General features: G+C 41.5%; 1 protein-coding gene across 1 annotated transcript; it reads right to left on the bottom strand.

The window, feature by feature from the left end:
- Positions 1-2,567: 2,567 nt before the first annotated feature.
- Positions 2,568-17,520, bottom strand: LOC133122375 (serine/threonine-protein kinase 17A-like). Its single transcript, XM_061232337.1, has 7 exons — positions 17,222-17,520; positions 12,338-12,550; positions 5,939-6,083; positions 5,547-5,673; positions 5,392-5,440; positions 5,049-5,228; positions 2,568-4,190 (listed from the first exon to the last, which is right to left on the bottom strand). Exons 1-7 carry the CDS (start codon positions 17,332-17,334, stop codon positions 3,908-3,910), a joined length of 1,110 nt encoding a protein of 369 aa, XP_061088321.1. The 5' UTR covers positions 17,335-17,520; the 3' UTR covers positions 2,568-3,907.
- Positions 17,521-26,228: the final 8,708 nt, after the last annotated feature.

Raw genomic sequence — 26,228 nt, 5'->3', positions numbered from 1 at the left:
AGATTAATCACAAAGATTCGTACTAGTTCTGGACAAATAACGATAAACCAACAAGAAATTAATGATGAATTTAAATCGTTTTACTCCAATTTATATTCTACAGATTCGGCCGGCGATCCTAAATTAATTCATGTCTAAATTGCACCACCTCTCTGGATTAACTAAAAACAGCCTGGATAAATGACCTAGGAGTGGCCATCACGGATGAACTTTGGTCGAAAGCTCTGACATTGGTACACTCCTCCTCGGTTTGTGCGAGACATGGGCTCTTGCAGTTTAAAGTGTTACATCGATTACACTTTTCAAAGGAAAAGCTCTGTAAAATGTATAAGAATATAAACCCTGCATGTGATAGATGTGGACAGTCACCAGCATCACTAGCCCATATGTTCTGGCACTGCCCAAGTTTAACAACATACTGGCAAAAACTTTTCCAATCTTTTTCGGACATCATAGGAAGAGTGATCGATCCTAATCCATTGATGGCAGTCTTTGGTGTTAAAGAACATGGTGTCGTGCTATCCAGCTCTCAATATAATATGATGACATTTATATGCCTTCTAGCATGCAGACTGGTATTATTAAACTGGAAGCAAGCTCAACCTCCAACTTGCTCTAACCTTATGAGAGATGTTATGCAACAAATAAAATTCTCATTGAGAGGATGTTACATTACATTACAAGTGCATAGGTTCTTCCACAAGTTAAAGCAACACATCCATAACTAGTAAAATATGCATGAAGTGCCATTCTAAACATAGTCATCATATGCTTTGCAGTTATGTATATAATCAATGAAGATAGGTGAGTCAGTACCTTCAGCAGCCATACATGCCCAGGACATTACACCCTCCCCACCGTGTTTCACAGATGAGGTCATATGCTTTGGATCTTGGGCCGTTCCTTCTCTCCTCCATACTTTGCTCTTGCCATCACTCTGGTACAAATTAATCTTCATATCATCTGTCTAGAAGACCTTTTTCCAGAACTGTGGATGTTCATTTAAGAACTTAAAGAATTTTTTTATGGAGAGAATAATTTTGTCATCAGCTGTGGAGGTCTTTTGACAGTCTCTTTGCGTTTACTAAGCTGACCTGTGCTCTCTTTCTTCTCAATTATGTTCCAAACAGTTGACTTCGGGAAGCCTAAGGTTAGGCTGTCTCTAACCATTTTATCATTTTTTCGCAGTGTCATAATGGCTTCTTTGGCTTTTATTGGCACATCTTTGGTCCTCATGTTGATAGTAGTTTCCAAAGGTGATAGACTAGAGGAAAGACTAGGTGCTGAGAGCTCTCTGATACCTGCATTAAGGAGGCAATTAATCACACCTGAGTAATTACAAACATAAGTGAAGCCATATGTCCCAAACATTATGGTACCCTGAAATGGGGGTTGTGTATAAACACCGATGTAATTTCTACACTGTGAAACCAAAATATATAAAAAATACCCTTGAATAAAATCTGTGAATGTACATTTTAACTGCATGTTAAATGCGGGATTCCAAATTTAAAATTGTGGCAAATCAGAGGCAAATCAAGAAATAATTGGTATTTGTCCCAGAAATTCTGGACGGCACTATTCATTCACACCACTACCTTATCTTTAGAACCTGTGCTATTCTGTCATTTATGTTCAATGTGAAAAGCAACTGAACACCAAAATACACTGACAAGATCATTCCAAATCAGACAGGATTTAATACTGACCATATAAAAGCATTACTCTGGAAAAGCATTTTCATCCATCTCCCTTTTTATTTTTGCATTTGGAAAGGTTTACTTCTCCGCATTTGCAAACAGCTGGTGCTTTAGTGGACCCAAGGAAAGATTGTGTCATTATGACCTCCAAACCTGCTGCATAACGTTGAGCCTCGGAAGCATGGAGTATGTCGAAGTTCATGCGGGGGTTGTGAGGGAGCGGATAGCAGCCAAGGAGAAACAGAAACACGCCCCCTGAGAAAACAAGCTCAAACTAGGATAAAAAAGGAGGGCAAAAAAGCATTTCATGCCACATATAAAGCAGCAGGATACCCCTGAGGGAAGCAGATACAGATAGGCTTGGCCTCTGGCACAAGGCCCCACGAGGAGGCTCTTTTTGTTTTTGGCTTTTTGTGGAAGGCCCAGCCCAAAGGGCCACACAGAGGAAATGCACATTACAGAAGGAATTCAGTTCCTTGGCAACTGGTGTGATGGTTCAACCTGCTGTGGTTAAACAAGGAAGGGGGCTGGAGAAAAGGAGATATGCAAGTGACAGAGATGCAGTCGGGAGGAGCAGAGCATTGGGTCAGCACCTGCTGTCTGGGACATGGGCATTTTCCTCCAAATAGGGGCTTCATATTTCTGTGAGGCAATCAAAGATGACTACGCCACTGACATTTGGGTTTGTCATGCAATAGTGGAAGATGATTTCATGCAATTGGCATACCATTTCAGTGATGCGTGGAAATGGGAATTGGAGAAGATTGTTCTTATAACTACCAGTTATAAGAGGGAGAAGGTTTTGAAGGTTTGGAAACTGGATCACCTATGCCACTAGCATAAGGATGAACCAAATTACAAGTAAAATGCTGACAATGATTTAATGACAACTTTTATAATTTCATACAACTTCAGCCTTAAAACATCAAAAAAGGCAATAGAAAAATATTTTTTTTATAGACCAATGAACTAAAAATAAACAAATATACAAAATTCAGTACTCTCTCAGTTGACAATGTCAGGAATTCAAACAAGTTTCAAAACCCACAGAAATCTTTAACTGATCCATTTACTGCCCAGTTTTTGTGATTTTGTTGCGTTCTGGCCTTTATTAACCTTTGGATCTACACAGCTTCACCTGATGGCTGAAAGAGCAGGAAATAAAATAAGAATTGAAGTTATGCAAATAATGCCTTTTTGAACAGTAATGGAAATGTATAAAACTGTATAATATTAGCAGTAGATGTGTTTAAACTAACATTATAAAGAGTGCACTGCCTGGCACTCAGAATGTTATCAAAACCATTTACAATATGTGGTGTGCGTTTTTGTGCATGCATGCATTGGTGTCTTAACATATGCATGGTTCAGCCAAAAGTATTTTCTGATATGAACATTTAAGTTGTTTTGTCATTGACAAAGTGCTTAGAAGCTGCCTACAAGAGACACCAAAATGTATTCGAACACTGGCAGTATGGTACAGATCAGAGACTTGAAACTTAAGGGGATAAGGGTAAAACAAACAAACAAAATAAATAAATAAGACAAGAGCATTTGACACTTTTGAAACCGCATTATGACTGGTCTTTTTGAGGCAGGTTGCATGACCAGTTTATCATTTCTGCATTCAAGAGGAATTCTGAACAATTTTCTTACATGTTTGGCAAAACGACAAAGGTATGGAAAAAAATGCCCTGTCCTCCAAAAAAAGGAGCTATTCCAGCTAAGCTTTGATGTTATTGGTCCCTGGCTGACAAACCTTCCTTTTGAAGGAAGTAGTTCAAGGTTCGAGTGGTGTACATGGGAGAACAAAGGGAGCAAACAACAAACCATCAAAAGTGTTCTTGGTGGTTCACATTCTTCTCATCCAAAGCATGAGGGGAAAAATAATGCTTCTTTCTTTTTTAGGGTTATTTTTGTCCATTTTTTAAAGAAATTTTTTCCAACACTATGCTCGCGACTTGCTGAAGAGCGAATCAAGACCATCATTCTCCCCTCCCTGAATCCATGTCCACCACAAAGAAGGGCAAAGCTGTTAGCACTTAACATTCATATGGTGTGCGCACTTGCAGGTGTGCATGCATGAGGCATTAGGCATTGCAAAGTGCTAAGAATGGCAACACACTGAGCCTCGCTACAAGCCTTCAGCCATGTTCCCCTTGTGTCAGTTGGACCTTTGTGGTCCTTGGTGGAATTGCTGGCACAGCTCAGCAGATGAGCTCTCGCTTTATCTCAGATTGGGTGGGGAAGGCATCATTGAAGCTGTAGGTGGCCCTCCCTGGCTTTATTTCACTCAGGCTAGAGCAGAGGGTGTAGGAGGCCAAGATGACCAGCTTTGGGGTTGGGGCTGGGCTGTCTGGCTCTGGTTCTGACTCAGACTGGCTGGCCACAGGCTCCTCCAAGGAGGGCAGGTGGCTGGAGAGGAGGGGAGTGTGCGGGTGCCCACTCAGCCAGGGGTGCTTCAGACACTCTTCGGCAGTGGCTCTGTTTCTGCAAATAAAGGGAAAAGGAGACATCACGGTCAGAGTTGGGTAAGGCCTCACTGGTTTAAAAGCATGATTTCTATAACAATAGGTGATTTAAGCTTGGATTAAATAAATACAGCTATGTTTCTATTATATTCTATAGTCTTCCATGCCTCTGCCACCAATTTATTGTTCCTCTTCTATGCTCATCAAAATAATGTGTTGCTGTACTCATCAAGTATTCATCCGCAGCCTTGCAGACTGAACTATAAAAATGACCTAAAATAGCGTACACCGTTTCCCCAACTGCGATGGATTGGTCAAGAGTGTATTCTTGCAGACGGTACTCTTTATATTCTAGGAATAGGAGTATTGAAGATCCATGTACAGTAAGTGATAGTAAGCTCCTGTATTTATAGAAAACCTTATTCAGTAACAAAGTGTCCTTTTAAATAGCTTCGCCTCATTCCTTAAGACCACTTAACAAGATAAAGAGCCAAACCCCACGTTGTGTTAATGAGGTTAGGGTTAGGGTTAGGTCGTTTTTCCACCGCACATAGTACACAGTCCTCATGATGTGGTTACTGAACAGAAGGCTTCTTGATTTGATGAATTAGCAAGACTGGCTACCTCTCCATCACAAGAATGAAATTAGAAGTCGGTATTCAAAAGATCTTGTGATTGATTTACACATATTTTTGACCCCAGTCAGAACTGTTTCCAAGCTTGTCCTGCTCTGCACCCTTGTGAACTCTAAGCATATTAGCTTTGAGAACATCACAAGACCAAGTCTCCTAAGGACAAGCTATTGCAGCCAACTTGGGAGCCACTGTGACTATAGATGGAAGACTAGCAGCACACTACTACCAGCGTTTGTGCTTACCTTGGGTTCTTGACCAGCAGCGACTTTATGAAATCTATGGCCAGGGATGATACTCCTTCAAAGACATCTTGGGAATAGTCAACATTGACCTGAGAGATGTTGAGGAACGTCTCCTGCTTATCATTGCCCAGGAAGGGGGATTCACCAGTCAGCATAACATAGGCCAGGACTCCAATACTCCTGAATGGGAGAGGCAGTTGTGAGAGTGTCAGTTGTGGACCAAATAAAACATTCTCCAAGAAAGTCAAATAGAATTTACTGAGCTCCAACAAAAACTTGTGTAGAAAGAAAAATATTGAATAAATTTTCACATAGAACAAGGGAGACCTTGGGTGATGCTTACCACATGTCTGTTGCTGTGCTGATAGGTTCATAGTTTAGGACCTCAGGAGCTACAAAAACAAAGAAACCATTAGCACTGATGAAAAACAGAAGACTAAAGCAAGATGAGATATAAACACACACAATAAACCATTGGCACCATTCAGGTCTGCTCACCTACATACTCTGGAGTGCCCAGAATTTCTCGTAACTCCTTCATGTTGTCCATTCGTCGGGACAGGCCAAAGTCTACGATGCGGATGTCCCCCAGGGGCCGAGCACTGGTTAGAAGGATGTTCTGAGGCTGGAGGATGACATCACAATTTTAATACATATTCAGAGATAAGGACTCAAACTATAGCAGTCAAAGAAACCATCTGTCGCCAACTCTTCATTATCTGGAAAACCATTCCACCAATATTAATGCAATAACTAAAATTCGGTTTTCATTATGATGCATTCCAACTTATTTGCAGTAAAAACAAAAGCAGTACAACAAATCAGACACTGGGTTTCAAAGCTATGTACAAGATAATTGTCAGTTTAAAAAGAATCCCTTTTCTACTGACCTTCAGATCTAAGTGGACCACATTGTTATGGTGAAGACAGGACACGCCCATCAGGATCTGCCTTGCCAGCCTGATCACATCCTGCTCTGTGAAGGCCTCATCATTGTCTGCAACGCACTGGTTGAAGATCTCTCCACCAGCAGCACTATGGACAGGAGGAGGAAAAGGAAAGTAGACTTATTACCAAAAGCTCCTGAAATTAATACAAACTGGTGGTAGAGATGGAACAGAGCTGTGTTAACAGAGGATGCTTTCAACATTGTCCTGCCTTACAAATGTACAATGTACAATCAAGCAGGCTTATTTAGCATGTTCCATTGAATGCAAACAACTCACTGCATGTCAAACCAAATTTCCCATGCACTATATCTGACAAATCTAGATCGGGTTCAGGTAATTTCAGAGTAAAGAAAAATATGTATGCACCAGTTCCTCAATATGCAATAATAGTCACCCTGTTCTTCCAAGTCGAATCACATTGGTTAAGCCAATTAGGATTTCTGAGGGAAACTGCCCTCGCATTCTTCTCGCCCTCTCAAATGTGTAACTGGGGGAACACAATAAACCTCAAATCAGATTGTTCTCAAGGCAATCAAATGTAGAAGGGCTTGTGCCCAACATACGCAAAAAGGCTCTGTTATTGCTCTATGGGCACAACAGAGGTTACTTTGCCTCTCAAACTCAATCTCCCCCTACCACATCTCTTCAACTCCTTCCTCCTCACCCGGTGTTCACCCCCCAGCTGTCAAAATATGGCCTTTATTTTTGTGGACATCTCTAATTCCCCCCTTGCAGGGGCACATGAAAGGAATGGGGGAGTTCAGAATACTGCAGTGCTTAACTGTAGTTACATAAAACATGTTATTCCCTCTGGTAAAGCCCACAGTGTAATGCTCAGCAGTTCAGTACATAGGGTTAAGTGGAAACTGCTTATCTGGAATCTCCTCTGATCACACACATGTACATGCACAAAACAACGTACAAAAAGACATTGCATTGGTACATGGTAATACTGGACACTGGGAATAATGTATTTCGAAAATGGAGCACAAATGTAGTTCTGGGAGAACTGAAATAATGACAGTACAAAATGTGTAGTCATAGCATTAAGCATTCCAAGACTGCAAAGTTACCTACATGCTACTATTACTACTACCATTACTACAACCATTCCAATTCCAGCAAATAAAGCTTGGACAATAGACAAGTTGAAACTAACAAATGCAGATGCTTAGCAGACTTGCTTATTATTGTTATTTTCTCCCTGCAAGAGGATGCAGTAAATAATCTTAAGAAACCTCCCCTTAAGAAAAAGCCCTGCACTGTATGATTGCAATGAACTCACATTTCAATCCAGCCGTTTTCAGGGACACATGCAGACCTACTGGTCTGGGTGTGCCTAAAGAAGATTCTGCAGCCTGTGGTTAACCAATGCTGATGTACGAGAAGAGGAAAGACAGAAGGGGACAGGGGTACCGTCTGTCTGGCTTCCTCTCCCAGTCTGACTAGTCTAGGATTAAGAGCTTCAAGAATAGGCCATAAGCAGTAGGCCATCAGTTCTTTCAGTGCAGTAAACTACTGAGAGTCTGTGTGCATGTACATCTGCAGCACTTCTTAAACCAGACCTTTTGCAGGATCTGATGGTGGTGCTTCGACTGCTGCCTTTACCTAACAGATCACTTCAGAGAAGCACTCAGCTTCAGTGCAGGGAACACAGCAAATGTGCAATGTTAGTGCAATGTTAACAGGGGAAAATGATGCCTGCTTCTTTGCTTTGTCCTGTTAGCCTATAGTATGTTGATTGACTTTGCTTCCTTTTCTAAAACAAATCCGTTAACATGGGAACCTCTTCCTCTGAAGAGAGACACTTTTTCCTCCAAGGGGAAATGTTTCAACGTGACATTTTCACAACGTATTAAAGGGTTGACACATAATGTGGGCAGTGGTTTGCAGATAAAACCAGACAGGGCACAAATATTTAGTAGTGACAGTTGAAACTTAGTGTGGCGGAAAATGTTGAGCCAATAAGTTCAGACTCGTAATGGTGCAATAATCTTAGATGCACTTCAAATGATCAAAAGCCCAAGTTGATGCCTAAACCTGTCTTTCTATTTGTGATGACAGGCTATACCTGGCATTATGAACTGTAAAAGCCAACTGAACTGAACTAATCAGGCAAGGCAGCAGTGAATTGAAAGTATGTCCAAATCACAAAACGGGTGTGACACGATGTGACACTGATCCGAAGGCATTGCCAGGTTACACAAGATTTGTCAAAATCGCTTGATCGCATACGCAAGCAGATGAAAGAGCAAAAGGAGGCATTTAATTCAATTAAAATGTGGCTGAAAAAGACATTACAGGTCATATTAAAGTCCAAGTTATACCCAACGGAATGCTGCAGTCAGCCTTAAAAGTTCAACCAGGCCTCTAGAATTACACGATGTATTACACGAAGAGATGTATTTTCATGTTTCAAACACATGCGCATAAGCTGGCTTGTGTATAGCAAGTTGCAATTAAGCAGACAAGGAGAGGAGGACCCCGGCTTTTGGGGATTGAGGGATGGGTGCTGTAATTTCAGATGTCTCCCCTCAGTCAACACCAAAATTAAGGGACACAGCAGCTAGGATCACACTCCCTTCCTGAGGGTACCAAAGAAAGCACATTTGTGAGTGCACAGCCATCCTTTGTGAAAGTAAATGCTTCCATAAAAGGTTAGATGCCTCCAAGTCACAGGTTAAATGCTTGCAGAGAAAGTCGCTCTCTCGGCTCACGCATGATTGCCTGGCAGGCATGCTGAATAGAAGAAAATGTACAGAATGCAGGCCAAGTAGACACCCCCTTCACCTTTGGTTCTCTGCAACGGTTCTAGTTATTCAGGTTGAGGCATTGGTAATCCATCCAGTCTCCTGATCAACCAGGTAACACCTTCTTACAGCTAAACTCCAAGGAGGGCCGTTGGCATTTCATTTTGTTCAGCCTGGAGCATTTCAGCACTCAGCCGTGAAAATTCACAGTAAACTGCAACCTCTTGCACGAGAAGTACTGTGGAAGTAATGGGGAACATAGTTGAGTTCTGACTCAAATCGATCATGAACTGACATGAATCTTTTCTTTCTTTTTTTTCTCCCCCCATTTAATGTCAAGATTGTTGATGAATATCAGTGCCATTTTTGTTGAGTTTGTTCAAGTGTGACGATTGTGCATTTCAGGGCCAAAATAACTGGCTTTTGTCTGTGTGGACTGTGTGAAATCCAAAACAATACAACCTGGATTACCCTGCTAGGTACTATACATTTTAGATGATAAAATGTTACAGCATATCAGTTCTAAAATTCTGCCCCTTCATTTCCCAAAGAACAGCCTGTAGCCCTGTCAGTAAGTGTTTTTTTAATATGCGGAAACCGCATCAAACCAAATGGCGAGAAGGCAGAACAGACTCATTTCTCCTTCTCATGCAGGTTCACGGATGTGGTCATGGCAGAGCGAGTGCAAACGTGCGTGCAGCTGCCTTTTGGTGCGCTTCAGCTTGCCACATTCACGCCAAAGGAAATGGAACATTTCTGCTCGCTGCTTTACATAGAAACGCACCCACGCTGAGGTCGGAGCAGCGAGAGAGCGACATCTCTGGCAACCGCAGCCAACATGCACGAGTCACGTGGCTTCCCGCGCTCTGACTGTTTTTCAGGGGTTTTTTAAAGGCCATGTGGCAACACTCAGTTTCAGAAATGCCCCATAATTGCTTATTTGGGGAGAGACCCCAAGGTCAGGCAGTAATAGTGGTGCTCTGTTTCTCACTGGGGGAATGAGGTGGGTCTCACAGAAAGCTTGCAACACAAACCAAGGGGTCATTCGGAGAGTGTTGTAGGAGCACACAGGACGCACTGGGTTGTGAAAAAGTGTCACAAGACCAGCTGACTGAAACTAGTCTTTTGGGGACTGCGGTGTCTGGTCTGGTTCCTGGGGATTCTGCAAGCCTCGGGGCGGTAGCCAGAAGGCCAGCTGCAGCTGGTAACAGCCCAGGGCCCTTAACACACAGCAGTTATGCAAAGTTCAGATCCGACAGTTAGTTCCATCTTTAACACATTCTCAGAAATGTTGAGAAGGTGTATTCCACATTTTGCATTTTGACACAACAGCTCCTTTTCATTTACCAGCTTCACTTTCCTTAATGTGACAGCAGGTTAAAAATGAGGAAAGGGATGCACCAAACCGATTGTCCTGGGCTGCATCTATGCCAGACTAATGGTGCTTTTGAAAGCCAATAAGCAGCATGAATAGCAGCAGTGACCTCACCCTCCTTTACCCAGCTCATCAGACTGTCTGAACAGTCACCAGCTTACTTCAGTCTGATGTCACCACAACCCAGCTCGACTGTGAAGTTTAACATGGACGTGTGACTGAAAAATCCTCAGCAGCAACAGAAATTATATTCCTTACATTGGTGAGATGTGCAATTTGAAGCAGGACTGCAAAGATCTCCTTATAAGGAAAGAAGCTTTTTGCTGGGGCCAGCCGTGGTTTGACGGTGAGAATCATCAAGTAGCACTATGAACACGAGGAGCATCTTGTTTCTGAGTAGAAGATCTAATCTCTCATTTCCAATCAATGAGAAACCAAAGAGTCTGCAGGGCTACATCCTGTCAGCACATTTCTCAGTAGCAAGTTAAAGCCCTACATGACCTAAATCAGTTAAATCAAACTTCCAATTATGCAATAAATAATTTCAATGACTTGGCCTTCTTTTTATGAATAAGTAACTTATCAGTTATTAATCTGAAATGGTGATTTCTGCTGTATTACAAGAATGCAGACATCAGTGAGCCAATTATATACCAACTAATAGCCCTTTTGGAACCATTACATGCAGGCATTTGGCATATGGGGGGATCTATCTATCTATCTGTCTATATATATAAATATATATACACACACACACACACACACACACACACACACATACACACCCCTGTAAAAGTTCAGGATACGTATGAATCATTGCCAAAATGGGTTAATCATTGCACTAATTTATAATGCTCTTCAACACAATATCCAATCTCAGACAAAACAGAACAAAAAGTGATTTATAATGTGAAAGAATTACAGGAATTGTACCATGATGTGAATTCTGTTTATAAAATGATTATTTATGCGTGAAAATTGTGAGACGAGAATGCCATAAAAATAAACAATGCGTCAGCCTGTGGCATCTTGTTTGTTATGACTTCCAAAATAAGATTAATGAACTTGGAAAAACATCCAACATATGCTGACTCTTTCTACAGAGAAAGTAAATGGACCGGAGCTCAGCAGGACTCTTTCAGAGGGGCTGAAGAGCAGGTTAATGGTCAGACTAAATGCTACATTACAATGACAAATCATTCATTAAATAGTAAATCACAGATACACTCTATTAAGCACTTTATTAAGTATTTATTAGAATTTTAGACTTAAGTCAGCTGCTTCTGTAGCCTACCTACTTAAAAGGTTTGATGTGTTGTGTATTCAGAGATGCTCTTCTGCATACCACTGTTGTAATGTGTGGTTATTAGCGTTACTGTCACATTCCTGTCAGATTTGACCAGTCTGGTTATTCTCCTCTGACCGCTATCATTACCAAGGAGTTTCTGCATGCAGAACTGCTGCTCACTAGATGCTTTTTGTTTTTTGCACCATTCTCTGCAATCTCTAGAGCAGGGGTCTTCAAACCTGTTTCTGTATATCTACCATCCTGAAGGTTTTCACTTCAACCTTAATTTGGCACACCTGATTCTACTAATTAGCAGCTCAATAAGATCTGAAGCTGCTGAATGAGGCATGCTTTGTTAGGGTTGGAGTAAAAACCTATAGGACGGTAGATCTCCAGGAACAGGGTTGATGACCTCTGCTCTAGAGATTGCAGAGAATGGTGCGAAAAACAAAAAACATCTAGTGAGCAGCAGTTCTGCAGGCAGAAACACCTTGGTAATGAGACTGTTGTGTGTGAAAATCCCAGGTGAACAGCAGTTTATGAGCCACTGAAACCATCCTGTCTAGAACCAACAAACCACATTTTCTCCCCATTCTGGTGGTTGTTGGAATCATAACTGAAGCTTCTGACCTGTATCTGCCTGACTGTATGCATTGCACTGCTGCCGCACAATTGGCTGATTAGATAATTACATGAATAAGTAGGTGTACAGGTGTTCCTAATAAAGTGCTCAGTGAGTATATATGCTGACAATGACATGTATTAACTGGCCCCTCAAACAGTGTGGTCAATAAACACATCAGGGCCCATTTGGCTACAAGTCGTGTCTCTATGGTATTCAGGAAAGCTATTCAGGAAACACTGCATCCAAGGTGGGGTACGAGTTCATTTTCTTGGTTCTGGGGCTAGCCTGGGGATAACCTTACCACTCCAGGACAAGGATGATCTCCGAGGTAGTCTCATAGACCTCGTGTAGCGAAATGATGTAGGGGTTGGACTTGGCGGACTCCAGGACGGCGATCTCGTTGATTAGGTCCATGCGGCAGTCCTCGCCTTTCCTCCGTTTCCGCAGGAACTTGGCAGCATGCTCCTTCCCAGTCTTCTTCTCAATGCACTTCTTCACCACTGCAAATTTCCCCCTGTGGAAATGAGCACGGAGATAAGGCCGTGTCCTCTCTCAGCAAGAAACTGCCAACCTGTTCAGATATGTTCATTAGCAGTAAACCATGCCATGTCAACCAAATCAGAAGATCTTGATTGAAATTAACTGAATGAGCGGTTTCAGCTTTATGTTATTGTACTCCCAACATTACAGCATTTTAGTAAAAAACATTTAAGTAACATTACTAATCTTGAGCCTTGTGTATTCATGTGTACTACACTTATTAGAGGCTGTAGCTAAAAGACATTTAGAAATAGAGGGCTCGTAGTAAATAACCCATGAAAGATGGCCGCAGCTTGTCTTTGTATTAACATGTGATGTTCAAGTATCTATGCCCATAATACTGAACTCACACACAGTTTTGATGAATGTATAGCAAAAACCGCTTCAAGGATATGCTGAAAAAGACCTATTGCCAGAGCACTGCAATTTTTTGAATATTGGAGGAGTAGATTACAGACCATGTAGTGGAGATTTCCCTGCTCTAAAATTTGTATGTGCATTCAAGGTGACTGAAAGAGTACCCACGTGGCAAAATAGAGATACATCTGATGAGAGAGTGCTACCTGTTTTAAGTCTAGTTTTATGAGCTGTGAAATCCAGGAAGAAATGTAGGCCTGTAGTTGCTATTAAGGAAGCTTCTTTTAGGCTATTCAGACAAAATGGTAAATGGTTGGCATTTATATAGCGCCTTTATCCAAAGCGCTGTACAATTGATGCTTCTCATTCACCCATTCATACACACACTCACACACCAACGGCAATTGGCTGCCATGCAAGGCGCCAACCAGCTCGTCAGGAGCATTTGGGGGTTAGGTATCTTGCTCAGGGACACTTTGACACAGCCCGGGCGGGGGATCGAACCGGCAACCCTCCGACTGCCAGACGACTGCTCTTACTGCCTGAGCCATGTCGCCCCAGACAAACCCTCCATACACTACTCGGCAGTGCCACCCTGCAGACATCACCAAGGGAAGACAAGCCTGACACTCAGAAGATAAAGGGGATGGTTAAACTCGACTGCCTGTGAGTGGAGGAGCGATAAGGCCAGTAACCGGTGTGTGGACCATTTAAGCCCTATTCAGTCATATCAGACAGAAAATTCTTACTGTCTGGTGCTACCCAATATCACTAAGTCGAAAGAAATAACAGGACTCAATTAAAAAGAAAAGCAGGAGGTACAAGCAAACAAGGGGATGGACAGGCAACTTTAATGGGCTGAAAGAACACCTACCCTGTACCCACATACGCACACCCCTCATTTCCCATTTCTTGTAGCTTGCAAAAAGGACAAATGGAATTCCCACACCTCATCCAAATCAGAGCTGAAACCTTGATCCCTTGTACCAGTCAATCAATAGGCCCTCATGTGACTGCTGGGACACACTACCATCCTTCACCTGAGACCAACCTGACCTCTCTGCTAAAGTACAGTACTTTGTGTAGCTATACCTACTGCAACCTTGGGATATCAATACAACCATACTGAAAGTATAATCCCTAAGCTGTTTCAGCACACATAGCCAATAGAGCCCTGCAGAAGAATTCCTGTACTCAAGGCGTATGGGTTTCTTTATAGAGCTGTTGTAAAGAAGAAAATAATGATGGGTTGCTTCAGGGTGTCCCTCTTGGCACCTACCTAGACCCATCAATGAATACCTTGCTGAAAATGTGAAATTAAGGGCATAGTAAGAGATATGTGGCCTACACTCACTCAGTCACCCACTCACTCAGTGTAATGCTTAGCAGATGGAAGACAGGTTGGACTTCACTTGAACATTTCAACATTTCCACTATAAGGCAAGTAGGAGGCAGGGGTGAGAGGAAGGTAAACATTCGAGGAAATCAGCAGTTACATTTTACACACATTTAGCCTACTCATGGGATGGGGTGCTCTGTAGACTACAGCTCAGTACAATAATGTGCTGCTTTGGTATCCCCCAAGTGCAAGGGGCGAGCTAATGCATATAATTCCATAGCTTTGCACTTCAATGGGCAGGGGCAATTGTGCCTGCATTGTAACAGGGACAGCCTTAAGCTGCCTTTGAAGGTTCTAGCAGAATAATTAGTGGGATGATGAGGCAGAGAGGCCCTGTCAAGGCATATCTGCACCCTTCAGGTATTTCAGTCGTCCCACTCAGTAGTTTTGAAAGCATAATCCACAACACAATAACTGAGTGCAACTGAAACATGCATTGATTTATGATTACTTAAAACCATGTCATCAGTGCCCTTATGTGACAAAGCACAACCATCAGAGCCCTTATGTGCAAGCAATATTTCAATAAACTGAATGCACAGTATAAAATACTAATCCAACACTGGCTTTCCTGTGTAGACTGTGTTCCAGTCTCTCAGTAGCAGTCACATCTTAAGAGCTGAAAAAACTGAAGAAAAAAAAATGAAAAAACCGAGAAACAACAATTCCTGACCACTTCCATATTTAGACTGGCGATTAATATGAAGCCTTGACACATTAAAACTTCACTCTTGCTAATGATGACTGACATCTCACCTGCTGACATCCTCTCTTTGGGTTATAAACCATCATGTAAACACATAATTTAGAGAAATGAATCACATCCAACTTGCTAGCAATCTTTCCCAGCCTTCAATAAGCAAGACACTGCTTGATTTTAAATATGGCTTCCTGTTCAACATTGGAATCCCGCTGTTCATATTTAAAGAGTTGATTTTAGATTGAATTAGTGACAGCAGTGCTGATAGGAATGTTCACCCACCATTCAGTCTGACTTCCACTATATCCAACCTCCTAAATTAATTGGAGCTGCCCAAGCCTGCATTCAGTACCCCCAGCCCATTGAAATATTTTAGACCTTTTAGACACAGACTTAAAGTGATGATGAGGAAGTTCAACAGGTCTCCTGTCTGCTGCACAATCACTATAAGTCAGGAAAGTTCCCCAAAATATGTCCTTCATTAATGACTTAATAACAAGATTGTATATGAAGTTAGGATTAAGCATCATGCAGAAATCTTTATTAATACACTGGAAAGCTGCATAACCTATGCAACGGTGGATTGACGTAGGATTTCCAACAGACATCCATCATGGTTTAAAACAGTAAATCTCACAGGAACTATAAGAACACCTTCCACACCCAAGCCTGATGGTAACCTTAACTAGGACAGGACAAACCAATCTAGGGCTGGCTGTCTATGTATGAATATGTAGATGCATTTCCTTTGCATCCAGGAGCATAGAAGCTGTAGGCTGGGTAGTTGGAAGCACATAACGTTTCAGCAGCCAGATAGGATTGGATTTGGGTTTAGCAGTAGGCATTACACAGCAGAGATATCTTCACATCCTTCACTCCTCTATTATTGTCATTTTAATCTTGACAAGCTAGCCTCCTGGCACCAGTGTAGCTGGCATTCCTGAAATTAATTTGATTTACTAGCTGTACCTAGAGATGCATGTAGGGGTGAAGAGGGGGTAGCAGACAGTGGCTCTACCGCCAAAGGGTCCTGGCTGCTTGCCCAGAATGTCCCATAATGCCTTGCAAGGAAATACCAACAACTCGCTGGCTGGCTGGCATGGAAGTGTTTATTTATAACGACCTTGTTATGAAGTATCTATGGCGGGGGGTATTTTCCTATTGCTTTCCTTACAATTAAAAGATTAGGCAGTGCACATGGTTGGAGATAAAGAATAAGAGGTACAGTCTGCCAGTATATTTTATTCACACAATACATGTCCAGGGTTCTACACAAACATTTTCCCCATAAGTTGAAAAATGTAACCAAAAACTAATGTATCCAAATAAATTTTCAAATTTCAGGAGCAAATGTGCTGTAGTGTCCTGCCAGATTCTCTACCAGCTGATAAAGCAATTATCAATAAAAAATAATAATAAAAAACGTGTGTGTGTGTGTGCGTGTGCGTGTGCGTGTGCGTGTGCGTGTGCGTGTGCGTGTGTGTGTGTGTGCGCGCGCGTGTGTGTGTGTTAAACAGTATCACAGTCAGCACAGAAAAGAGATCTACTACACCTTTTTATTTTATTTTATCTTATATAGTCTGTATAGCCAACACTTTATGGCGTGAATATTGTTTTGCATAGATCCTAGTAAATGCTATTTGCTAGATAGGCTATAGGTTCTGGGAGTTTGGAAGCTGATCATGTAATCACACCACAATAACGTTATGAGAATGAACAGAACTGCGAGGGTAGCCTACTTAAACTGAACACAAAGACATAGCCGGGAAAAGTATATTCCCACGTAATTCACAAGTTTTCCCTCGCGTTATCAGACGGCTCAACTCATAAATAAAAGCGACTCCATGAATTCACAGAAGTCCTATCAATATCGATTATTAGCCTCCTCCAGTTATTGATCTACCAACTGCAGGGAGGCAACAGCAGTGGCGCAAAACTGGAAAATGTAGCCTAATGCTTGTGAATGTGAATTACTCTTTACCGTAGCGATTTGAAATTTGGCAGATCCGAGAACACCCTGCTATTATTTGTTTGTCAATAACTGACGTTACAGGCAACGCTACCCAGACCAGGATTTACATCCAGCTTTAGGCTACATGCATTCAGTTACATCAATGAACATCCAAAATAAACGGCATATTTGCTGTGGGCTTATCGATGGCAACATTCGCTCCAGGTTTGAAACTTACCTGCCCAATTCTTTGCCAACCAAGTCGTAATGGTTCTTAAATGGATCAGTCCTTATACGCGTCTGTATGACTGACACCATCCCGTTCTTATTCATCATCCTCGAATCAGGCATTTGTCAAATAACGCGTTTTAAGTGCAACTATAACAAGGCTAAGCGTTAGCCGACGTCTGAAGTTCGTAAAAAGCACCGCAATCAATCGGACGAGTAATTCAATACACAACAAGCACAAGGAACTAAAACTCCAAACTACGACATAAACCCTGTCACACCGGCAAACACTCATAATACTAGTTAGTTACCTGCCACACAACCAAAAAACAAACCAGCATTCCAGAGCCAGCCCTTTTTGGTGACGCAACCACAAAATAACCAATAACTAACTAGATATAGAAAGGGGCGGAGGAGGAGAAGTCCACATTTCTATTGCCTACATTGAAAGCGGTCGAGCAGACAGCAGATGAGGCGATTTAACATGTGCCAGAAGATTATGAAGCATTAGCCATTGGTTTACACATTTTAATGAAATCATTTTGCATACTGAAAACAAGAACAATTCAATTAATTATTTTATAAATACTTCATCGTGTTGATTAGTAATGGTAATGCAACACATTTTTGTTATAGTGATAACAGGGTCTCAGTATTTGAAGTATGGCTTAATTGCATACATTCAGATGCAAATAAAGAGGGGAAAATGCACTCCATGCTTTCAGAGCCTCAGTCTAGTTTAAAACTGAGCTGCCAATTCATTATTTGGTTGAGCTGTTCATTTCACTACTGATCTGGAATTGGGCATTGCTTAGCAAGTACCAGCTGTATCCTACTTTATGGCCTCGATATAGGCTTGCAGATAAGTGTGCCATTTGGAAGTTCACATGCAGCTAAGGCAGATGACCAGGACCTTGGTTTCAACTATAGTTATAGAGCTTCAGATTCAAGATTGAATAGTTCAGCAATTTCCCCAAAAATATTTTCAAAAGAATAGTTTCAGAAAAATTTGTAGTGTGAATATTTTGATGACAAAGGAATGCTACTAATGCTGCTTCGCAATCAATGTCAGAAGCAGAATCCAGAAAGGGCTATTGAAAGTTAACATTCCAGCAGCTTGAGAAGCCATTAGACTGAATAATGACAGGTTACATAACTTTGTTGTGCTTTTAAAATTGTTACCTTAAGTCTGTAAAATGTTCCAAGTTGTGACCCTGTGGCTGCCCTGTTGTTCAAGAGAGGTCAGGGTTCAGACAGACCACAGTAGCGAGGGCTCAATTAGCCCCTTGAGGCCCTCCAAACACATACCAGTAAATTGGCCTGTCACTCCACAGCTAAACTAGCATACATTTGGGAAGTTCATGCATAACCTCAAGCATTCTGAATAAGAGCACTATGCTCAGGCTGAAGTCATGACTGCCAATGTTATGCTTGCTTTGTTTGACTGATTTCATTTGAACAATGGGCAAGAGTATTAGTATTATTTTTGCAACTATGATTGAACCAGGGAAAATAAATGGTTCAGGATCACAGAAACAGAAATTCTAAGTTATGACAATAAAGACATGTTTCATTGAAACCCAAACACAAAATGTAACAAGGATGTTAATGCATTTATGTATGTCTAAACAGATCATGGACAAATCCATCAGCCTCATTGACAATATAAAATAAAATTGAGAGCTAGTGTGGATTTAAATATTTATAGAATATAGCTGTTTTCCCAACTGAGAAGCATTTCTCAGCAGGTCTCAGGCCATTCTATCTGAAATCTTTCTTGGTCTTCCAGACCTTGCCTTGACTTCAACTGTTCCATTTATCTTCTGTTTTCTAATGATTTCTAATAAATGTTGAGAGTGTTTAGAGGAGCCCATGGGTGTTAACACCAGACATAACAGCCACTACAGTTGGATACTTTAGAAGGCATAGAGTTACTTGAGAAGTTCAGTCCTGGAATTATACTCAGTTGACTCACTGAAGCCCAAACAAGTGAATCACCTGGATCTGGGCCTTGGTAATCATTTTCTTACAAAATAACAAAGAATAATCCAAGAGGGTTCCAAAACTTTTGCACAGGGCCCTTTTCTTTTTTATATGATTTATAAACAGTACAAAATTTCAATTTGTATAGCAATCTTGCAATCTGTTGGTGCTGGTTGACTTTACCCTTTCTTCTCAGACGGAACACCATGACCTGATTTTGTGTGAGTGAATCAGCCTGTTAGTGAAGGATGCTATGTCTGTCAGAGTGCTCTGGTTGTGGCAGATGGTCTTGTATGGGGGACATGTATTGCATTTCACACATACCGCCATAGCTTATGCAACAACAGTGACAATGAAACAGCACTGTACTTCCTGCACACCATTCATGTACCTGACATGAATTCATATGTTATAGTACACATGTGGCTACTGTTTCGGAAAAGTCGTCAGTGTGCAGAATTATGGGACACAGCTTCTTACATGTCACTGTTATATCACGACTCCCCTAAAAGTGCAAATACTTAGTATTATGTAATCACACTAACTGTAATTCCAGGAAACATCAAACAATCATGTGTACAAGCACAATATTCACAATATTTCAGAAACCTGAAACACCTTACTTTAATATTTAGGGTTGTCAAAACTGAAGTAAGGCGGCACGGACGGTGCAGCGGGTAGCACTGCCGCCTCACCGCAAGGAGGTCCTGGGTTCGAATCCTGGTTGGCCGGGGCCTCTCTGTGTGGAGTATGCATGTTTGCATGGAGTTTGTGGGTTTCCTCCCACAGTCCAAAGACATGCAGGTTAGGCTGATTGGAGAGTCTAAATTGCCCATAGGTATGAGTGTGTGAGTGAATGGTGTGTGTGCCCTGCGATGGACTGGCAACCTGTCCAGGGTGTATTCCTGCCTTTCGCCCAATGTATGCTGGGATAGGCTCCAGCCCCCCTGCGACCCTGTTCAGGATAAGCGGGTTAGGATAATGAATGAATGAGTGAATGAATGAATTAATGAAAACTGAAGTAATCAAGGGCTTCAGTGTCTGTAAGTACTGCTGATTTCCTTTCATTCAGAAGGCAGTTAAGATCTTGAGAACATGGTACGTTGCTTCTGATTCCATGATTCAATAGATGTCATGTAAAGTGACAGGATGTTGGGTGTCTAATTGGTGTGTTTAAGTACAAATGCTTAATTATGCAGACTATTTGTCTAGATGTCCCATAGACCCTAACAGTCAAAAATCCTTTAGCATAGTTGATTTTTAGCATACATTTTTAAGTAATGAAAATGTATTTAGCTACAGCCAACACCCTTTGCATATGATAATAACTAATAATAATTCATATTAATTATACAGAGGCAACTCTTAATTTAATTTTCTGTTCATTTTCTTTCCGTGAGCTGCTTGTCTGTTTTTTTTAGTAAGAGCCAATTTGCGGTTCTCTTAATCTCCCAGTGATAATCATGTAAGTGCTTCCTGGTTTCTGGAAACCAATGACATATACTTTAGCCGGGAATCAGGAAGTTGATTCTGAGCATGCGGAAATGTCTGCCTGGGAATTGTTGTGAAACAGGCAGAGATGTAGGGTGGTAGAGATGGCTGTCTCTTAGCCATCCTTTACACGTCTTTCCTGTTTGTCACCTGTCCCTCGGCAGAGAACAAAAGGGAACTTGATGAAGTCATGCACCATGCAAAGGGCCAATGCAATCAGTGTTGTTGTTGTTGCTTTTGGCTACTTGTGGCATGCTATCTTTAAAACTCTTAAAGGAAACAAACACCCACCAAAAAAAGCTGAAAGCCAGTCAGTCAATGTGCCATGCCAATTGCCATGCCAATTCCACACAATGGACAAAGCGTCATGCTTCGCCAAATTCCTAAAGACAGATGGACTCATGACGTACATGACTGCTAATGCATACATTTTGCATCATCTTAAATTCCTATTTGCAGGGTGAAAAACGTAACAAAATAAAACCAAACACAATTTATATTTACTTTAGAGCAGGGCTGTCAAAGCATGCAATCTGCAGGTATTTGTGGTTTCCTTTCAATCAGCAGCTAATCAGCAATATAGTCGAAACTACAAATGCAAAATGATTCAATCATAGCTGATTTATTTTCCTTTGCATAAACAAGTACCATAATCCAGTCACTATGAATTTCACGTATAAAATAACATAGAAGACCCACACTCACACTATGTGAATGGCTAAATAACAGGTTTTATTTGTAAAGCACATTTAAATAGAAGCTTTATTAAGTATACAAATTACCATAGGTCATATGTAAAGTTAACTGACAAAGTTATGGAGCATTATGGTAGCATTATGATCAGCAATATGTCCTCACTGACAGTAAGACAGTGAGTAAGTAAGTATTTGGACAGTGACACATTTTTTTGTTGATTTGGCTATTGGATTTGAAATGAAATTATGAATTTTATGAGTGCGAATGTATTCAATCACTTCCTCAGTATCTAATCTTGATTCTAGACTTTTGGGGAGGGATGCGTTGATTCTTGAGCAATTTCAGCCTCGACACTGCTCTTGCCATCATTCTGATACAAGTCAGTCTAGGTCTCACCTATCCACAGTAGCTTTTTCAGGAACTCTGCAGGCTCTTTTCTATATTACTTAGCTGTAACCTGGCCACCCTGCAGCTAACTAGTGGTTTGCATCATGCAGTGCAGCCTCTGTAGATCTGATTGTGAAGTCTTACGTGGAGAAGAGTGACACTGACACATTCACATCAGTCTCCGGAAGAGTGTTCCTGATCTGGCGGACAGTTGTTTAGGGGTTTTTCAGTTTTTTTTGTTTGGGAGAATTCTTCAGTTATCAACTGTAGCCAACCAGCCTCTTTTCAATTACTGGGCTCACCAGTGCTCTCTTTCTTCTTAAAGAAACAGTCCATTTCGGTTAGCCTATAGTCTGGCCTATGTCTCTGACTGTTTTGTCAGAACAGTCCTCACGTTGACAAACGCCAATAACAGACTCCCAACTTATGAAAAGCCTAGAATCAAGACTAGATACCGAAAGCTTTCATATACCTGGATTAAGGGAGCGACTAAGTACACCTGACTATTCAGAAACAGCTGAGAAGCCACCGATCCAAGTACTTTTGGTCCTCTAAAATGGGGGGGGGGGCTATGTATCATCTGATATGAATGTAAATACCCTCAAATGTACCCTTCACACACACACAGACACACACTTACGTGTGTTTTTAAAAAGGAATGACCTCTGGGGGTTTCCTGTATATATTTTAAATGAATTATGTGTTTAATATTTAGTTTGTACTCCCAAGGGTACAGATTTATTGGTCAGCCAGACAAGCCAGTTTTTCCAATCCCAATCCCAGTGTTTTTTTAAACTGCATTCTTCAGTCGCAGGCTACCATTCTGGATGGGTTTCCACAGCATTTCCTCATACGTCTTGCATGGGGAGTATTTCACAGTTTGACTATAATACAGGCATTAATTTGTTGAGCTGCCACAGGGTGCATTGTCCACTAATTGCTTATATAATATATTTTTTTAAACAGCCAAAGCGAACAACTTACATTATGTATGTTGAATCTGAGCCAATGTTTGCACGCCATCTGCAAAACCCAGCAGTATCAGTTCACTTGACCTGAATACCTGCCAATAGACAAAAGAGCTCTTCAGGACATCAAAGATGTATGTATCAGTTAAAGTTAGGTGGTCCATGACAGGATAATGATTTCGTAATCGTTTTGCCATGCACTATTTATTTACTAAAGTTGAAAGTCTAGCATATTGCATATTTCTCTGTCTGAACCAGACCAGTGCTTGAAATTACAATGCTTATGCACAGGGCATTAAAGATACTGTATTAGCAGGTTTCAGCTGAGAAAGTATGGAAAGATACTCTGAAAACAGGAAGAGGTATGGCTTATTCTGAAAGCAGGAAGAGGGTTTTCACAGCAGATGCTCAGCTCTACACTGCAGGCTGATACAAACCAGACAAATGCACAGGAAAGAGAAAGTGGTGAAGATAAAAGAAGAAAGAGTTGCATGCTGTTGAACTTCAAAGCTGTCAGACGTGTGAACCTAATGCCACAGAGCTGTTTATCAAGAAGCATGCAATGATCTTTCTCACGCATTTATTCCATCGCACAATATGTAAATGTGCAGGCAAACACAGGTTTACACAGTCGCTTGTGGAGGGACAAGGGCACAAAACACATAGGTTTCTGTGTGTAAATGGACAATATTGCTAATGCAAGGTCCTAATAGGAGACATTAGTAGAGGACACATGTGGAGGCAAAGGCAGGGTCTCACGCTCTCCACGGGGGCTGCTTCAGAGCCGGACTGAGTGGAACAGCAGAGCTGAAGCATCTGTTGAGTTATTCCCTGTCAACAGAAGAGGCCCAGGCCTCAGCCCATTGTCAACTGCCTCCAGTGATGGCCCAGCCTGGTGTATGAGACAGGCTCTCAATGCAGAGTAATGGGATTTCAGCTCAGACTGACGTGCTACAGGAAGACCAGACCGCAGGGGGTCTGGGCATCACACCGCTACACAGCGAGCACATTCAAATGAACGCCTGGTGAGAGCCCAATCCAGAGAAAGAGAGAGAAAATAAATGTGGTTATTTGCTGTCACTTTATCTTTCCAAATTATCACATTGCTAAGAAATCCTTTCACCATGCACTTATTAGCCCCAAGTATATATTGACTGTAACATGTATTTTAAAATAAAATTAATAAAGTTTTGTCATTATATCATGAGAGCAAACAGATTCCCTGTGATATTACTCAGAATATAATGCCACAGAGGTGTTTATCAAGAAACTGTTATTTTATTTCATTTATTTCATCACACAAAATATGTGAACAATGCACAATATGTAAAGATGCAGGCAAAAGCAGATTTACACAGTGGCACAAAGAACATATGTTTCTGTGTGTAAATGGACAATTTTGCTAATGAAATATCCTAATGGGAGACATCTAGGAATGGAGGAGCAGTGGAGGAGTCTGTCTCCCCTGGCAATATTACCCCAGACCTGGCCTTGCCCAGATGCAGGCAGCATAAGCAATGTAGCAGAAGATCCCCTTGTCTGGCTGGTCTAATCCCCTCCCCCAACCACATAGTACAAGAGATCATAAATATTTACAAGCCTGGTGTTCCCCAGCACTCAGAAAACTACCTCCAAACAAAACAATGCCTTAATGAAACTCAGGTTCAGCTCAGCTGTTGCTATTGACTGACCGAAGTTGCCTCAATTATGAGCAGTCCAGAGATGGACTGTTGAGTTGTTGAGAAGGGACTGGAAATATTGCATTCAATGGAATGCATTTTGTGCATCCTAGCTGAGGGCTCAAACAATAGTGAACCATTATTGTCTGGAAGCTCAGCAACCAATGCAAATAAAAAAGCAGATGGTAAAAGTATAGAAGAGCTCAAAAAATACAAAAACCCTCTGAAGTGAAAGCATGCTCTCCACCAACTGGTAGACTATGTGCTTTCCTGAAAGAAAAGAAAAAAAGAATTTGGGAGTGGAACTTGACCTATCTGAACTTTCCTTAAGGCAAAAGCTACAATCTGTAGCTGTCTGCAGGCAAGACTTTGGTGTCCAGTGGGAAATATGGATGCATCCCACAGCTTGGAAGGCAAGATTCCAGGAGAGATTGAACTGTGTGACAAGTGAAAAGGAGCAAGGGGTAGAAAGGGGGCCATTTCAGTCCAAAAGAGAGATCTTTTTGATCTTTTTGGTCATTGGACAAAATCAGAACAGTGTTGTTAAGCCCTAACCTGGAAGTGTGTAATTCTGGTGGTGGAAATACCAAATAGTGGGGACAACAGCTGAAGTCATTCAGTAATGCTGCCGTCTCATAAAATTTCAAGAAATAAACTTGCACTGTAACTTTCCCAAGTATTTTCCCATGGACTACCCAGTTAAAAGCTACAGTATAGCATGCTTTTTGCTTTGCGGGTTGAATATTTAGAAAGTTTTAATGCAGGGCATGTCTTCCTCTCAGGCAAACATAACTAACAGCTAATAGCCTCTCATTGTTTATTTTGTTGTAGCAACTGCTGTGGATCAGCCGACACTAATGATAACCTGCCCAAGTGTGCGCTACTTTTTCTGTTTGGCCACCGTGGAGGGAGGCATGAAAGATGACTATGTCCTGTAAAACAAGGCAAGTGTGCCGGCCCATTTTCTCTCCTGTATACATCAATTACTGCAGACAGAGTAGATAAGGGTTACAGAGATTACAATCACATGCACCAATTTTGTGCTGAAGATAAATAGTCCCTTGCCTTGACAGCACTTTAGACCACACAGATATTAGTATTCCATTAGGATGGTCCGCACAGGAAAGCCATACCAAAAGAAGAAAGCTTTAAGAACAGTCTCAAACAGTGTCTAAATGCAGATAAGATGAAGTGGCATATAGTCATACATCACATTCAGCTCTTGTATCAAACCAATAGGATCTGTTCTGGGCTTTTAAGGGATGCCCATTTTTCAAAGTAAAGAAATAATAACAGCAGTCAAACAAACAGGAAATTAAAGGGCTGTCAGGCAGAAGACCACATGCTGCAGGCCTTAAAGAGCCTTAAGGGAAGTCTGCACGTGTGAAAAAAACAACTGAAGCCAAACTTGTAGCACTCTGAGAGTGTGAGCGCCCCACTGTCATGTCAGACCACACATAGGTATTGGCCATCTCTGCACAGAAGCGGGGACATTGCTGTCAACCAGTACTTTCAAACAGAAGTGGCTGATGTGTGGTCTTCACATGCAGTCTGCCCCAAACTGCCACCATTCTCTGATCTACAATCAACTTAAATATGTAGACCCCTCCACTTGACCCAGACAGTCTCTTTCTTCTAAATGTAGCTACCAGCTTTTCAGATACAATGGTAGAGGATATTCCTCTTGTGTCAAGGGCTGGAAATTTTCTCTATTTAATTTGCATTGATTTGCAAAACATAACCACGTCTGACATCTAGTGTATAGAGCAGACCATGCTTTGCACCATTTTTACTTAATCTGTGCTGTTAAGAA

This window comes from Conger conger, chromosome 2, assembly GCF_963514075.1.
Source record: "Conger conger chromosome 2, fConCon1.1, whole genome shotgun sequence".
NCBI classification, from domain to species: domain Eukaryota; kingdom Metazoa; phylum Chordata; class Actinopteri; order Anguilliformes; family Congridae; genus Conger; species Conger conger.
This window is presented reverse-complemented; position numbering and strand designations above follow the sequence as displayed.